The following is a 17,381-nucleotide window of genomic DNA, read 5'->3' as shown; positions in this document are numbered from 1 at the left end:
CACCGACAGCCCCTCCCACCCCAAGACCCCTCCCCCTCACATAGCCCCGCCCACTCCGTAGCCCCTCCCCCGCCCCAAGCAGAGGCCGGCGGTTTCGGGCTGGTTAAAATCTCACCATCCATTGGGTAGAAAAGGGCGGGGGGGGGGCAGCCCCTCCCCCAGCCCCTCCCCCACCCACCCCGGGGGTCGCGGGGGTCCCGGGGGGGGAGGAGGGGCCGAGACTTGGCACAAAATCCCGGGCGGCAGCGGGGGGAGGGGCGGGCGGTAGAAAACGGAGAGGGGACAACGGGGGGGAGGGGGGGGGGGGGAAGGGGACCCGGTGCGACCCCGCCATCACCCCCCCCCCAAAGTACAAAAGAGCTAAAAACACCGCGGGGGGCGGGGGGACAACGGGGACCGGCGTGGTGGCACTGGGGGGTGGCCCATGGCAGTGGCCCCGGGGGGTGGCACTCGGTGATGGCCCTGGGGGTGACCCCGGGGGTGGCCACGGGGCGGGGGGCGTGTCCCGGGGGTGTCCCACAGGTGGTGGCCCATGGGGGGTGACCCTTGAGGAGGCCCATGGTGGCAGCGGCCACCCCGAGTCACCCAGTGGCCCTGTGGGCCCTGTGAGGGCAGCCGGGGGTGGGGGGTGGCGGCCCGTGGGGTGCCCAAAGGGGGCAGAGCCACCCCAGGGGCGCCCCAGGCTTGGTGGCCCTGGGGGTGGCCCATTGGGGTCAGTGGCACTGGGGTTGTGGCTGGTGGCCCACGGTTGTGGCCCTGGGGACACCGCAGGGTGGCCCAGAGAAGGTGGCCCATTGGGCTTGGTGGCCCTGGGGGTGACGCAGATGTGGCCAGTGGCCCTCCTTGTGGCCCTGGGGACATTGCAGTGGTGGCCCTGGGGGTGGCCCACAAGAGGTGGCCCTGGGGGTGACCATGGAGTAGCCATGCTTGTGGCTCTGGGGACACCGCAGGCATGGCCAGCAGCAGTGACCCTTGATGTGGCCCACGCTGGTGGCCGGGGGTCAGCGACGTCCTTGGCGTGTCCCCTGACCCCCCCTGTGCGTGGTGACCCCGTGCCACCCCCCTGTCACCCCTCTGGGGGTGGCACCACCGCAGTGCCAGCAGCCCGGTGGCACCCAGGGCCGGCCAGGACTGGTGGCCGGGGGTCAGCGACGTCCTTGGCGTGTCCCGTGAGCCCCCTGAGGGCGGTGACCTGCTGCCACCTCCTTGTCACCTCCCCGGGGGTGGCACCCAGGGCTGGTCAGCGGCGGCCGGGGCTGGTGGCCCTGCCCGGTGACCATGCCCGGTAACCCCGGTGGCCTCAGGGCGTCCCCGCCGGTAGCCCCGGGACGGCCCCGGTGTCCCCGCCCGGTGACCACGCCCAGCGTCCCCTCCCGGTGGCTCCGGGGTGTCCCCGCCCGGTGTCCCGGTGTCGCCGCCCGGTGTCCCGGTGTCGCCGCTAGTCGCCGGCCATGCACTTGAAGCGGTTCTTGAAGAAGAAGAGGCGCTGCTTGAGGCGCACGCTGTCGTCGCGGGCGGCCGGGTACCGGTACCGGTTGTACTGGCGCTCCCCCTCCGAGCGCCGCCACGGCAGCGCCAGCTTGGACGCGTGATCCACCACCACGTCCTCGCACGAGCCCACGTGCAGCACCCCCAGGCCGTCGATGAAGAATTCTGGGGAGGGGGGCACGGGGGGGACCCCCAAAATAATGGGATCAGAGGTGGCCTGGGGTGCCCCGGGCTGCCCCCGATGCCGGGGGGACACAGGGAGGGGGGGATGCCCCCTTGGCTCTGACCCTCCAAATTGTGGGGGACTCCAGCACCCCCCTTATCCCTGACCCCCCAAATTGTGAGGAATCCCAGTGTCCCCCCTTATCTCGGACCCCCTGACCCCCAAATTGTGGGGGACCCCAGCCCCCCCCTTGTCTCTGACCCCTGAATTTGGGGGGATCCCAGCATCCCTCTTAGCTCTGACCCCCTGACCCCATCGTGGGGGACCCTAGGACCCCCCTTATCTCTGAGCCCTGAATTGGGGGGGACCCCAGTGACCCCGTTAGACTGAGCCCTCAAACCCCCCAGACTCCTTGGGACCCTGGGGCACCCCCAGGACTCCCCTGGGACCCCCCTAGACTGAGCCCCAGACCCCCCAGACTCCTCGGGACCCCCAGACCCCTCAGGCACTCTCTTGGATTGACCCCCCAAACCCACCAGACCCCTCAGACACCCCCAGCCCCCTCGGAGACCCCACTGGCACCCCCTTAGACTGACCCCCAGATCCCCCAGACCCCTCGGGCACCCCCAGACCTGTCCAGGACCCCCTCAGACTGACCCCCAGACCCCTCGGGACCCTCTCTGGGATCGCCTTAGACTGACCCCCAGATCCCCCAGACCCCTCAGGCACCCCCAGACCTGTCCAGGACCCCCTCAGACTGACCCCCAGACCCCTCAGGACCCTCTCTGGGATCGCCTTAGACTGACCCCCAGATCCCCCAGACCCCTCAGGCACCCCCAGACCTGTCCAGGACCCCCTCAGACTGACCCCCAGACCCCTCGGGCACCCCCAGGACCCTTCTGGGACCCCATCAGATTGACCCCCCCAGCTCCCCCAAACCCCCCAGCCCCCTCAGACCCCCCAGCCCCTTCAGGCACCCCCAGCCCCCCCAGCCCCCTCAGACCCCCCCAGTCCCCCCAGCCCCCCCAAACCCCCCATCCCCCTCAGACCCCCCAGCCCCCTCAGACCCCCCAGGCCCCCCAGCCCCCTCAGACCCCCCAGCCCCCTCAGACCCCCCATCCCCTCCAAACCCTCCCATCGCCCTCAGACCCCCAGACCCCCCACCCCCCCAGACCCTCCAAACCCCCCAACCCCCTCAGACCCTCCCAGCCCCCTCAGACCCCCCCATCCCCCTCCAAACCCCCCCATCCCTCTCAGACCCCCCATCCCCCCCGGACCCCCCCATCCCCCTCAGACCCCTCAGTCCCCCCAAACCCCCCATCCCCCTCAGTCCCCCCATCCCCTCCCGTTCCCCGGTCCCCCGTGCTCACCGAGGTGCGCCACGCGGCGCAGCCGGGGGTCGAAGCCCACCTGGCGCACCTTGTCGGTGCGGGCCAGGAAGAAGTTGACCACGCCGTCGGTGACCACGCAGGCCGGGAACCCCGCCAGGCGGTGGTGGAAGCCGGGCCGGGTCCGCAGGCAGTCCCCGCCCGCGCCGCCGCCGCGCACGCTCAGCCGCTGCCGGTACGTGGTGGTGTAGCCGGTGATCTCCCGCACCGCGCCGCCCACCTGCGGGAGCGGGGCTGGGCTGGGGAGGGGGCACCGGGAACACCGGGACAGCCTGGGACCCACCGGAGCACCGGGGACCGCCCGGAATCGGCCGCAACCGTCCGGGAGCACCGGGACCGCCCGGGACAGCCCAGGAGCGTCCGGGACCGCCAGAGACCACCGGGAGTGCCCGGGACCTACGGGAGCGCCCCGGACAGCCCGGGACCACCGGGATGGACCGGGAGCGGCCGGGACTGCCCGGCACAGCCCGGGACCCAGAGGAGTGCCCGGGACCCCCAAGGACCCCCAGGACAACCCGGGACCCACGGGAGCACCGGGACAGCCCGGAACAGACCGGGACAACCCGGGACCCACGGGAGCACCGGGACAACCCGGACTGCCCGGGACACCCCAGGGATCGCCAGGAACCACCGGGATCGCCCGGGACCCACGGGAGCGCCCGGGACAGCTCGGAACAGCCCGGGATCCACAGGGATCCCCAGGGCAACCCGGCATCCACGGGAGCACCCGGAGCACCCGGGACCGCCCGGGACCACCGGGATCAACCGGGACCCACGGGGACCCCCAGGGACGCCCGGGATCTACGGGAGCACCTGGGACCGCCCGTGGGCACCCAGAATCCCCAGGGACCACCGGGACCCACGGGAGCGCCCGGGACCGCCGGGATCGGCCGGGACTGCCCGGGAGCACCGGGATCTACCGGGGACAGCCCGGGACCCATGGGAGCGCCCGGGAGCACCCGGGACACGCAGGGACCCCCTGGAATCGCCCACCGGTGGGATGGGAGGGGATGGGATGGGGTGGGATGGGATGGGATGGGATGGGATGGGAGGGGATGGGATGGGATGGGATGGGGTGGGTGGGATGGGGTGGGATGGGATGGGGTGGGATGGGATGGGAGGGGATGGGATGGGATGGGAGGGGATGGGATGGGATGGGAGGGGATGGGATGGGAGGGGATGGGATGGGATGGGAGGGGATGGGATGGGATGGGAGGGGATGGGATGGGAGGGGATGGGATGGGATGGGAGGGGATGGGATGGGAGGGGATGGGATGGGATGGGATGGGATGGGATGGGATGGGAGGGGATGGGATGGGAGGGGATGGGATGGGATGGGAGGGGATGGGATGGGATGGGAGGGGATGGGATGGGAGGGGATGGGATGGGATGGGAGGGGATGGGATGGGTGGGATGGGAGGGGATGGGATGGGAGGGGATGGGATGGGATGGGAGGGGATGGGATGGGAGGGGATGGGATGGGATGGGAGGGGATGGGATGGGTGGGATGGGAGGGGATGGGAGGGGATGGGTGGGATGGGTGGGATGGGGTGGGATGGGGTGGGATGGGATGGGATAGGATGGGTGGGATGGGAGGGGATGGGATGGGATGGGTGGGATGGGATGGGATGGGATGGGATGGGATGGGATGGGATGGGATGGGATGGGATAGGATGGGTGGGATGGGAGGGGATGGGATGGGATGGGTGGGATGGGGTGGATGGGGCGGATGGGATGGGATGGGTGGGATGGGATGGGAGGGGATGGGTGGGATGGGATGGGTGGGATGGGGTGGGATGGGATGGGATGGGTGGGATGGGGTGGATGGGGCGGATGGGATGGGGCGGGGCTGCTGTGCTGGCGCTGCGCCAGCACCTGAGTACTGGGACTCCCCGAGCCCCCACCTGGGCACCCGGAGCCCCTGAACTCCCACCTGGGCACTGAGACCCCCACTGCCACCCCCAGCCTGGGCATTGCGACCCCCGCCGGGCACAGGAAACAGGACCCTCCCTCAGACCACAGGGACCTGCCCGTGGTACCCCCCGTGCCCTCCCCTGTGCCCGGTGCAGCCCTCGCGTCCCCGCAGCCTCCCCGTGGCTCCCGGTGCCCCCTCACCCGCCGTGCCCCCTGCAGCCCCGGTGCCCCCCGTTCCCCTGCAGCCCCCCCCGTACTCTCCACCCCCAGTGCCCTCTGTACCCCCTCGTGCCCTCACCCCCTGTGCCCCCTGTACCCTCCTGGTGCCCCGATGCCCCCTGCAGCCCCCCGTACCCTCCAGCCCCGTGCCCCCTGTACCCCCCCGGTGCCCCCCGGTGCCCGCCGTGCCCGCACCAGGTCCAGGCTGGTTCTCTCCAGCACATCCACGAGCTTCTCCAGGCGCGTGCGGGCCGTGAAGATGAAATCATCGTCCACCCACAGCACGTACTTGGTGGTCACCTGCGACACCGCCAGGTTCCTCCCGGCGAACCAGCCCTGCCAGGGGGCAGCGCGGAGCCTCGGGCACGGCCGCAGTGCCCGCGGTGCCACCCTGAGCCTGACAGAGCCCGTGTGCCCTCGGTGCCACCCTGAGCCTGACAGAACCCGTGTGTGCCCGTGGTGCCAACCCGAGCCCTGACAGAGCCCGTGTGCCCAACCCTGAGCCCTGACAGAGCCCGTGTGTGCCCGTGGTGCCACCCTGAGCCTGACAGAGCCCGTGTGCCCAACCCTGAGCCCTGACAGAGCCCGTGTGCCCCATGCCCGGGTACCACAGCCCTGACAGAGCCCGTGTGCCCGCGGTGCCACCCTGAGCCTGACAGAGCCCCGCGTGTCCTTCCCTGGGGACCCCACAGCCCTGACAGATCCCCTGTGCCCAACACCAAGATCCCCCCATGTCCCCAACCCCAGGGACCCGTGCCAACCCTGACAGAGCCCGTGTCCCCTTCCCCGGGATCTCCCACGTCCCTTTCCCTGGGGTGCCCCCATGTCCCCATCCCCGGGGTGCCCCCCATGCCCCCCGTGCCCCTCGGGCCCTGCCAACCCCCCACGAGCCCCCCGGGTTCTGTCACTTTGTCACCCCCTCGTGTGTCCCCCCTGCTCTGACAAGGTTCCCATGCCCCCCCCCCTCCATTGTCCCCATGCCCAGCGACCCCCGCCCTGCCAACCCTGCCCTGGCACCCCTCCCTGGGGGTCTCCACGCTGCCAGCCCCCCCTGCCACGCCCAGGGAGCCACAGCCCCATCGGTCCCTGGTGTCCCCCTCTCTGCCATCCCAGAGCTCCATGTCCCCTCCTTTTGGGGACTTCAGCCCCTGCCAGCCCCTCACGTGCCCCGTGTGGCTTTGCCAGCCCCCCATGTCCCCTGTCTGGGTGCCCACCGCCATCCAATGTCCCTGGGGTCCCCTCAGCCCTGCCACCCTCCTGTGTCCCCTGTCGGTGTCCCTGCCACCCTCCCCTGTCCTCTGCCGGGCTCCCTGCCCATCCCGTGTCCCCTGTGGGCATCCGTGCCATCCTCCCGTGTCCCACACGGCTCTGCCAGCCCCCGTGTCCCCTGCAGGGCCCCCACAGCCCCGCCACCCTCCCTTGTCCCCTGTGTGGGTCTCTGCCCATTCTGTGTCCCCTGTTGGGGGTCCCTGCCCATCCCCTGTCCCCTGTGGGGGTCCCTGCCACCCTCCTCTGTCCCCACAGCCCTGCCACCCTCCTGTGTGCCCAGTCTGGGGTCCCTGTCACCCTCCTGTGTCCCCTGTGGGGGTCCCTGCCACCATCTGCTGTCCCCTGTCTGTGTCCCTGCCCATCCTCTGTCCCTTGAGGGAGTCCCTGCCCATCCCATGCCCCCTGTCTGGGTTCCTGCCACCCTCCTCTGTCCCCTGCCGTGTCCGCTGTCTGTGTCCCTGTCCCCTGCGGGTGTCCCCGTCCCCTCCTCTGTCCTCTCCTCTGTCCCCTGTCTGTGTCCCTGTCCCCTGCGGGGGTCCCTACCCATCCGGTGTCCCCTGGGGGTGTCCCTGCCCCTCCCCTGCCCCCGCCCTGTCCCCTGGGGTGTCCCCCGTGCCCCACCCTGTCCCTGTCCCTGTCCCCTGCGGGTGTCCCTGCCACTGTCCCCCGCCCCTCTCCCGTCCCCTGGGGTGTCCCTGCCCCTCCCGTGTCCCCTCTCCTGTCCCCTGGGGTGTCCCCTGTCCCCCGCCCCTCTCCCGTCCCCTGGGGTGTCCCTGTGCCCAGCCCTGTCCCTGTCCCCTGTCCCCTGGGGTGTCCCTGCCATTGTCCCCTGTCCCCTGGGGTGTCCCCCGTGCCCCGCCCTGTCCCTGTCCGTGTCCCCGCGGGGGTGGCACCTTGCCGAAGGGCATGAGGTAGTGCTCCAGGTGCGGCCCTGCCAGGGGCTCGGGTCTCTGGCTGTCGTCGGCCACCACGATGGTGACCGAGGGGTAGAAGCGGCGGATGCTGGCGATGAGGCCCCGCAGTTTGTCATAGCGCAGGAATGTCTTGGTGGCCACGGTCACCAGCGCCGAGATGTTGTACCCTGGGCGGGGGGGGAGCTGAACTGGGGGGACTGGGAGCGCTGGGAGCTGAACTGGGAGCACTGGGAGTGCTGGGAGCTGAACTGGGAGCACTGGGAGCCTGAACTGGGAGCACTGGGAGTGCTGGGAGCTGAACTGGGAGCACTGGGAGCCTGAACTGGGAGGGCTGGGAGCTGAACTGGGAGCACTGGGAGCTGAACTGGGAGCACTGGGAGTGCTGGGAGCTGAACTGGGAGCACTGGGAGCTGAACTGGGAGCACTGGGAGTGCTGGGAGCTGAACTGGGAGCACTGGGAGCTGAACTGGGAGCACTGGGAGCTGAACTGGGAGCACTGGGAGTGCTGGGAGCTGAACTGGGAGTGCTGGGAGCTGAACTGGGAGCACTGGGAGTGCTGGGAGCTGAACTGGGAGTGCTGGGAGCTGAACTGGGAGTGCTGGGAACTGAACTGGGAGCACTGGGAACCTGAACTGGGAGTGCTGGGAACCTGAACTGGGAGTGCTGGGAGTGCTGGGAGCTGAACTGGGAGCACTGGGAGCTGAACTGGGAGCACTGGGAGGAGTGGGGAGCACTGGGAGCCTGAACTGGGGGGGCTGGGAGTGCTGGGAGCCTGAACTGGGAGTGCTGGGAGCCTGAACTGGGAGGAGTGGGGAGTGCTGGGAGCCTGAACTGGGAGGGCTGGGAGTGCTGGGAGCCCAAACTGGGAGTGCTGGGAGTGCTGGGAGCCTGAACTGGGAGTGCTGGGAGCCTGAACTGGGAGTGCTGGGAGTGCTGGGAGTGCTGGGAGCTTGAACTGGGAGTGCTGGGAGTTAAACCAGGGGACTGGGATCTGAACGGGGGTGCTGGAAGCCCGAACTGGGAGCCTGAACTGGGAGCACTGAGCACCCACATTGGCAGGATTGGGCTCCGACACTGGGACTGGGAACACTGGTAGGGCTGGGGCACTGACACTGGCAGAACCAGCTGTCTGCAGCACTGGGGGCACTGGGGGCATTGGGGGCACTGGGAGCACTGGGAGCACTGGGGTCCTGGCACTGGGGGCACTGGGGGCACTGGGAACACTGGGACCCTGCCTCTGGGAACACTGGGAGCACTGAGGGCACTGGGGGCATTTGGGGCACTGGGAGTCTGGCACTGGGGGCATTGGGGGCACTGGGATTCTGGCACTGGGGGCATTTGGGGGCACTGGGATTCTGGCACTGGGGGCATTGGGGGCACTGGGATTCTGGCACTGGGGCATTTGGGGGCACTGGGGGCATTGGGGGCACTGGGGGCACTGGGGCATTGGGGGCACTGGGGGCATTGGGGGCACTGGGGACACTGGGAGCACTGGGAGCACTGGGAGTCTGGCACTGGAGGAACTGGGAGCACAGGGAACACTGGGATCCTGGCATGGGGGCACTGGGACTGGGGAGCACTGGGGAGCACTGGGAACACTGGGATCCTGGCACTGGGGGAACTGGGAACACTGGGGGAACTGAGAATCTGGCACTGGGAGCACTGGGAGCACTGGGAGCACTGGGGGCACTGGGGCGGGCCGGGCCGGTATCGGTGTTCACCCCGGTGCTCACCCCCGTCCCCGCTGTCGCTGTCCCCGTCGCCGTCGCTGTCGCCGGCGCTGCCCGGGCCGTACAGGCGGGGCGTGGGCGGGTGCCGGATGCGGATGGCGAAGGCGGCGGAGTGACCGTCGGTGGAGAACTGCACTGCAGGGGGAGCGGCGGCTGGGCACGGGGCACCGGGGGCACGGGGGGCACGGGGGGCACCGGGGGCACGGGGGGTGTGAGGGGCACGGGGGGGCGGGGGGCATCGGGGGCACCGGCGGCACCGAGGAGCACGAGGGGGGCATGGAGGACACGGGGGGCACAGGGGGGCATCGGGGGGCACGGGGTGCGAGGAGGGCGTGGGGGGCACTGGGGGCACGGGGGGACACGGGGAATGACGGGGGCATCGGGGGCACCGCGAATTCCAGGGATCCCCCGAGTGTCCCTGAGGGCATTGAGGGTACCCCAAGTGTCCCTGTGCCATTGGGGGTACCCCGAGTGTCCCAGGGATCCCCCGAGTGTCCCTGAGGGCATTGAGGGTACCCCAAGTGTCCCTGTGGGTATCAGGGACCCGGGGGTGTCATTGGGGGTTACACGAGTGTCCCTGTGGGCATTGAGGATCCCGGGGTGTCCTTGTGGGCATTGGGGATACCCCGAGTGTCCCTGTGGGTATCAGGGATCCCACGAGTGTCCCTGTGGGCATTGAGGATCCCGGGGTGTCCTTGTGGGCATTGGGGATACCCCGAGTGTCCCTGTGGGTATCAGGGATCCCACGAGTGTCCCTGTGGGCATTGAGGATCCCGGGGTGTCCTTGTGGGCATTGGGGATACCCCGAGTGTCCCTGTGGGTATCAGGGATCCCACGAGTGTCCCTGTGGGCATTGAGGATCCCGGGGTGTCCTTGTGGGCATAGAGGGTCCCACGAATGTCTCTGTGGGCTTCGGGGATACTCCGAGTGTCCTTGCGGGCATCGGGGAGCCAGGGGTGACCAGGGCAACCAGGGGGGCTCGGGGGGTCCGGGGGTCGTTGGGGGTGCCAAGAGCGCCGGGGTCCGGGGGGTTCCCAAGGTTCTGGGGGTGCCGGTGCCCCCGGGCCGAGCCCCCCGTACGCACCGATGTCGGCGGTGTCGGGGTGGAACTGGGTGTTGGTGTAGGTCACGAACTGCAGCTGCCGGTTCAGGTGGTCCAGGTGGGCGGCGGCCAAGGACAGGTGCGGCTGCCCCTCCCCCCGCAGCGCCACGCCCTCCACCTCGGCCGCCACCGCCAGCGTCCCCAGCGAGGCCGTCAGGTTCACCTGGGGGCGGCACGTCACGGGGGGTCCCGGCAGGGACCCCCAAAAACGGGGAGGGGGCGCACGGTGGGGGGGGGTGCGCGACAAACCCGGCCCGGCCCCTCCACGGCCCCGCCCACCCGCAGGGCCACGCCCACAGAGCGGACAGGCCACGCCCACATAACGGGCAGGCCACGCCCACAGAGCGGACAGGCCACGCCCACAGAACGGACAGGCCGCACCCACAGACAGGACAGGCCACGCCCACAGAACGGACAGGCCGCGCCCACAGACAGGACAGGCCACGCCCACAGAACGGACAGGCCGCGCCCACAGAACGGACAGGCCACGCCTACAGAACGGACAGGCCACGCCCACAGAGCGGACAGGCCACGCCCACAGAACGGACAGGCCGCACCCACAGACAGGACAGGCCACGCCCACAGAACGGACAGGCCACGCCCACAGAGCGGACAGGCCACGCCCACAGAACTGACAGGCCACGCCCACAGAGCGGACAGGCCACGCCCACAGAACTGTCAGGCCACCCCCACAGAACGGACAGGCCACGCCCATGCCGGCTAGCACCGCCCATTTCAAACACGCCCCGCCCCATTCCAGTCAAGCCCCGCCCATTTCCAGTTAAGCCTCTCCCATTCCAGTCAAGCCACGCCCATTCCAGTCAAGCCCCGCCCCCTCCCAGCCCTCCCCGTGCCCCCCCCGCCCTCACCTGGTACCTGTTCCTGGCCGGCGCCTGCAGGCTGAGCCCTGGGGGTGGGGGTGGGACACGGGGATGAGGCCGGGAGACCCCGCAGGGACCCCCTGACCCCCTGAACCCCCCCTCAGAGCCACCCGGGGGTCCCCCCTGCCCAGGGACACCCCCTAATCCCCGTGCCCCTCCATCCCATCCCATCCCCGTGCCCCCCCCCCGACCCTGTGCTGTCCTACTGGGGGGCACTGGGGGGCACTGGGAGGAGCTCCCACCCCTCCGTTTCCCCCATCCTGTGCCCTCCCCGTGCCCCCCTCCCTGACCCGGTGCCCCCCAGCCCCGTGCCCATCCCCGTGCCCCCCTCGTTGATCCTCACCGGGCACCAGCACCGTCTGCAGCGGCCGCACCTCCACCCCCTGCGCCGGGTACTCCAGCGGGGAGTTGGCCGGGACGATCAGCAGCCGGTCCGCGGGGGTCTGTACCCTGCCGGGGGGGGCACCGGGGCTTCAAACGGGGGTCCCGGGGGTCCCACACCCGGCCAGGGGATCCCGGGGGGTCCCACACCCGGCCAGGGGGTCTCACATCCAGCCAGGGGGCCCCAGCCTCGCCCCGTGCTGGCCGAGGGGTCCCGCGGTGCCCCGGGGGTCGCTCCTGGGTTGAGTCCCGGGGGGTCCCTCCCGCTCTCAGCCCCGGGGGTCGCTCCCGTTCTGAGTCCCGGGGGTCGCTCCCGGGTTGAGTCTCGGGGGTCGATCCCGGGCTGAATCCCGGGGGTCGTTCCTGCTCTGAGCCCCCGGGGGTCCTTCCCGCTCTCAGCCCCGGGGGTCCCTGCCGCTCTGTGATCCCGGAGGTCTCTCCCCTCTGATCCCGAGGGTCGCTCCGGTTCTGATCCCCGGGGGTCGCTCCGGTTCTGATTCCGGGGGTCCCTCCCGCTCTCTGATCCCGGGGGTCCCTCCCGCTCTCTGATCCCGGGGGTCTCTCCCCTCTGATCCCGGGGGTCTCTCCCCTCTGATCCCGGGGGTCTCTCCTCTCTGATCCCGGGGGTCGCTGCCGCTCTCTGACGCCCGGGGGTCGCTCCGGTGGCGCTCACCGGTTCCGGTAGTTGCGGTACTCGCGCTCCCGCTCCCGCAGCTGCCGCGGCCGCTCCCCGGGGCTGAAGGCGCTGGCGAAGTCGAGCCCCGCCGGGCCGGGCCCGAAGAGGCGCCGGTGCAGCGGCAGCGCCAGCCCCGCCTCGGCCTCCGCCTCGCACGAGCAGCCGTTCCTGGGCAGCAGCCTGTGGCGACAGGGCCGCTGGCACCGACGGCAGCGGCGACAGAGCCGCCACGCGGGGAGCGGCACCGCCCTGGCACCGCCTGTCCCCATGGGGCACCGCCCTGGCACCGCCCTGGCACCTCCTGTCCCCGCTGGCACCGACCTGGCACCGCCCTGGCACCTCCTGTCCCCATGGGGCACCGCCCTGGCACCGCCCTGGCACCTCTTATCCCTCCCTGTCCCCGCTGGCACCGCCCTGGCACCGCCCTGGCACCTCCTGTCTCCATGGGGCAACCGCCCTGGCACCGCCCTGGCACCTCCTGTCCCCGCTGGCACCGACCTGGCACCGCCCTGGCACCTCCTGTCCCCATGGGGCACCGCCCTGGCACCGCCCTGGCACCTCTTATCCCTCCCTGTCCCCGCTGGCACCGCCCTGGCACGGCCCTGGCACCTCCTGTCCCCGCTGGCACCGCCCTGGCACCGCCCTGGCACCTCCTGTCTCCATGGGGCACCGCCCTGGCACCTCCTATCCCTCCCTGTCACTGTGTGTCACTGCCCTGGCACCTCCTGTTCCTCCTTGTCCCCACGTGTCACCACCCCAACACCTCCTGTCACTGCCTATCCCCGCTGGCACTGCCCTGGCACCGCCTTGACATTGCCCTGGCACCTCCTGTCCCCACGTGTCATCGCCCTGGCACCTCCCGTCCCTGCGTGGCACCGCCCTGGCACCGCCCTGGCACCTCCTGTCCTCATTTGTCACCCCATCCTTGGGTACCCCCAACCTTGGGTACCCCCCATCCTTGGGTACCCCCAACCTTGGGTACCCCCAACCTTGGGTACCCCCATCCTTGGGTACCCCCCATCCTTGGGTACCCCCCATCCTTGGGTACCCCCCATCCTTGGGTACCCCCCATCCTTGGGTACCCCCATCCTTGGGTACCCCCATCCTTGGGTACCCCCCATCCTTGGGTACCCCCCATCCTTGGGTGCCGCTCCCCAACCATGCCCCAGCCCAGGGCTTCCCAGGCCCCAAACCATGGGTGCCCCCCACCCTTGGGTGCCCCCACCCTTGAGTACCTCCAGCCTGCAGGTGCCATCCTCTCGGTGCCCCCACCCTTGGGTACCCCCACCCTTGGGTACCCCCTCGCTGCCATGCCCCAGCCCCGGGGTTCCCAGGCCCCATGCCCCCGATGCCCCCACCCTTGGGTGCCCCCACCCCGCAGGTGCCACCCTCTCGGTGCCCCCAACCCTTGGGTACCCCCCCTCAGTGCCCCCAACCCTTGGGTACCTCCCGGTGCCCTCCACCCTCTCGGTGCCCCCCATCTTTGGGTAGCCTTGCGTGCCCCCCCGGTGCCCCCATCCTTGGATACCCCACCCTGCACGTGCCACCCTCCCGGTGCCCCCCCACTCTTGGGTACCCCCACCATTGGGTGCCCACCGGTACCCCCACCCCTGGGTGCCCCCCACCCTTGGGTACCCCCCACCCTTGTGTACCCCCCATTGCTCCCCCTACCCCTGGGTGCCCCCCACCCTTGTGTACCCCCCACCCCTGGGTACCCCCCATTTTCCCCCCCACCCCGGGTGCCCGTCCTTACTCCATGACCTCCTCCTTGACCCGGAAGGGCACGTGGGGGTAGGCGCGGCCGGGGGGCCCCGGGGGGGGCGGCAGCCGCTCGGGGGGGGGGGCGGCGCAGGTCCACGCTGGGGGGGCCCTTGGGGGCCCAGAGGTGCAGGAGCAGCGCGGCCAGCGAGGCCGAGGCCAGCAGCAGCAGGCACAGAGCCCGCTGCGCCCCCCGCATCCTGCCTGGGGACAGGGACAGGGACACCCGGGTCACCAGGGACACCAGGGGCACCAGGGGCACCACAGTGTCACCGCTGTGCCCCCCGCATCCTGCCTGGGGGGGACAGGGACACCCGGGTCTCCAGGGACACCAGGGGCACCAGGGGCACCACAGTGTCACCGCTGTGCCCCCCGCATCCTGCCTGGGGACAGACAGGGACACCCGGGTCACCAGGGCACTGCAGTGTCACCAGGTTCACCGCTGCGCCCCCCGCATCCTGCCTGGGGACAGCGACAGGGACACCGGGGTCACCAGGGCACTGCAGGGACCCCCAGTAACACCCAGTGTCACCGCGTTGTCCCCCGCATCCTGCCTGGGGACAGGGACGGGGACACCCGGGTCACCAGGGGCGCCAGGGGCACCACAGTGTCACCAGTGTCACCGCTGCGCCCCCCGCATCCTGCCTGGGGACGGGGACAGGGACACCGGTGTCACCAGGGCACTGCCGTGTCACCAGTGTCACCGCTGCGCCCCCTGCATCCTGCCTGGGGACAGGGACACACCGGTGTCACCAGGGGCACCCAGTAACACCCAGTGTCACCACTGTCACCACTGCGCCCCCCGCATCCTGCCTGGGGGGGACAGGGACACTCGGGTCACTGCAGGGACACCCAGTAACACCCAGTGTCACCAGGGTCACCAGGGGCACCACAGTGTCACCAGTGTCACCGCTGCGCCCCCCGCATCCTGCCTGGGGACAGGGGGACGGGGACACCGCTGTCACCGGTGTCACCACAGGGACCCCCAGTGCTCTCCAGTGTCACCGCAGGGACCCCCCCAGGGCAACCCAGCCCTTCCCAGTAACACCCAGTGACCCTCGGTGTCACCAATGTCGCCACTGCGCCCCCCGCGTCCTGCCTGGGGAGGGACAGGGACAGCGGCACTGCAGGGACCCAGCCCCTCCCAGTGACCCCCGGTGCCACCAGTGCCACCAGTGCCCCCCGGGGCAACTCAACCCCCCCTCAGTGCCCCCCAACACCACCCAGCCCCTCCCAGTGCCACCAGTGTCCCCAGTGCCTCCCCCGTGCCCACGGGGCGAGCCAGCCCCTCCCAGTGACAGCCAGGTCCTCCCAGTGCCACCAGTGCCCCCCGGTGCCCCCAGTGCCACCCAGCCCCCCGGTGCCCCCAGTGTCACCAATGCCCCCAGGGCAGGCCAGCTCCTCTCGGTGTCCCCAGTGTCACCAGGGCAACCCAGCCCCTCCCAGTGACGCCCAGTGACGCCCGGAGCCTCCCAGTGACAGCAGCGTCACCAGTGCCCCAGTACAGCCCAGTACAGCCCAGTGCCCCCCAGTGCCCCCCAGTGCCCCCCAGTGCAGCCCAGCCCCTCCCAGTCCCTCCCAGTGCCCCCCAGTACAGCCCAGTCCCCCCCAGTGCCCCCAGTACAGCCCAGTGCCCCCAGTACAGCCCAGCCCCTCCCAGTACAACCCAGTACAGCCCAGTCCCCCCCAGTGCCCCCCAGTCCCTCCTAGTACCCCAGTACAGCCCAGTCCCCCCCAGTGCCCCCCAGTGCCCCCCAGCCCCTCCCAGTACCCCAGTACAGCCCAGTCCCCCCCAGTGCCCCCAGTACAGCCCAGCCCCTCCCAGTCCCCCCCAGTACAACCCAGCCCCTCCCAGTACAAACCAGTGCCCACAGCACCTCCCAGTGATTCCCAGTACAAACCAGTGCCCGCAGCACCTCCCAGTGATTCCCAGTACAAACCAGTGCCCGCAGCACCTCCCAGTGATTCCCAGTACAAACCAGTGCCCGCAGCACCTCCCAGTGATTCCCAGTACAAACCAGTGCCCGCAGCACCTCCCAGTGATTCCCAGTACAAACCAGTGCCCGCAGCACCTCCCAGTGATTCCCAGTACAAACCAGTGCCGGGCACCATCCCTCAGTCCCTGCTCTGCCTCCAGCGTTCCCCAGCACTCCCAGTGCTCCCAGTTCATCCCAGTGCCCCCCCAGTGCCCCCTTTCTGCTGTGCTCAGACCCCTCCATCCCTTCCCAGTTCTCCCAGTGCAAACCAGTGCCCCAATTCTCCCAGTTCTCCCAGTGCTCCCAGTTCTCCCAGTTCTCCCAGTGCTCCCAGTTCTCCCAGTTCTCCCAGTGTTCCCAATATCTCCCAGTTCCCCCAGTGCCCCCAATTCTCCCAATTCTCCCAGTTGTCCCAGTGCCCCCAGTTCCCCCCAGTGGCCCCAATTCTCCCAGTTCCCCCAGTTCCCCCCAGTGGCCCCAATTCTCCCAGTTCCCTCAGTTTCCCCAGTGCCCCCAATTCTCCCAGTTCTCCCAGTCCCCCCAGTTGGCCCCAGTGGCCCCAATTCTCCCAGTCCCCCCAGTTCCCCCAATTCTCCCAGATCTCCCAATTCTCCCAGTTCCCCCCAGTGCCCCCAATTCTCCCAATTCTCCCAGTGCCCCCAGTTCTCCCAGTTCTCCCAGTCCCCCCAGTGCCCCCCGTGCCCCCGTGCCCTCACCTGGGGGTGGGCGCAGCTCCGGGGGGCTCAGCCCTCCCTCATGGCTCTGCCCCCGCAGCTCCGGCCTGGGGACACGGGCACGGTGTCGGGCCGGGGGGGGCTCAGCCCGGGATCGCCCCCGGCCCCCCCCGGGCGTGGCCGCACCGGGGCCGCCCCCGCCCCCCCCGGGGCTCCCCCAAAGGCAGGGCCGGAGCAGCCGTGACGTGAGAGGGGCTGGGGGGGGCTGGGGGGGGCAGGGAGGGGCCTGGGGGTACCGGGGGGGGATCGGGGGATGCGGGGCTCGGGGGGGGCTGGGGCCGTTCGGGGGATGCGGGGGATGCCGGGGGGGATGCGGGTTTGGGGGTGTCCGGGGGGAGAAGCGGTGATGTCGCAGCCGCGACAGGGCCACGGCAGGTGCCATCCATCCACCCCCATCGCGACACGTCGCGACAGGAGCGGCCCCGGCCCTACCTGGCTCCGCTGGCGGATCCCGGCGCTCCGCGGCCGCAAGCGGCACCGGCACCGGAGCGGGCGGCGAGGGCGCCCCCGGCGGCCCCGGTGTGGAACGGCACCGCCGCAGCCCCGGGAGGGGCGGGGCGAGGCTGGGGTGGGGGGGGGAGAGGCGGCGGACGGGGGGGGAGGGGCGGGGGGGGGTCTGGCCGGGATCAGCCCCCCCGGTGCGGCGGCCTCAGGCCGAGCTTTGTGCCCACGCGCGGGGCGCACAACGGCGCCATTGACCGGGGGCGCGGGGGGGCCCGGCCCGGGCTCGGCCGGCACCGGGAGGGGGCGGGACTCGGAGATGGGGGGTGGGGAGACTCGGGGGGCTG

At 70.9% G+C, this 17,381-nt stretch overlaps 1 protein-coding gene across 1 annotated transcript; it reads right to left on the bottom strand.

Annotated features, from left to right (window-relative positions):
• Nucleotides 1-311: 311 nt before the first annotated feature.
• Nucleotides 312-17,098, bottom strand: LOC134431306 (beta-1,4 N-acetylgalactosaminyltransferase 1-like). Its single transcript, XM_063179291.1, is given in 13 exon segments — nt 312-1,653; nt 3,022-3,259; nt 5,368-5,508; nt 7,335-7,522; nt 9,089-9,220; nt 10,170-10,350; nt 11,057-11,094; nt 11,412-11,518; nt 12,123-12,305; nt 13,879-13,967; nt 13,969-14,087; nt 16,576-16,640; nt 17,026-17,098. Coding segments are annotated over 11 exon segments (1,626 nt in total). The 5' UTR covers nt 14,083-14,087; nt 16,576-16,640; nt 17,026-17,098; the 3' UTR covers nt 312-1,438.
• Between the last annotated feature and the right edge of the window lie 283 nt (nt 17,099-17,381).

This window comes from Melospiza melodia, chromosome 31 (genome assembly GCF_035770615.1).
Source record: "Melospiza melodia melodia isolate bMelMel2 chromosome 31, bMelMel2.pri, whole genome shotgun sequence".
Classification (NCBI taxonomy): Eukaryota; Metazoa; Chordata; class Aves; order Passeriformes; family Passerellidae; genus Melospiza; species Melospiza melodia.
This window is presented reverse-complemented; position numbering and strand designations above follow the sequence as displayed.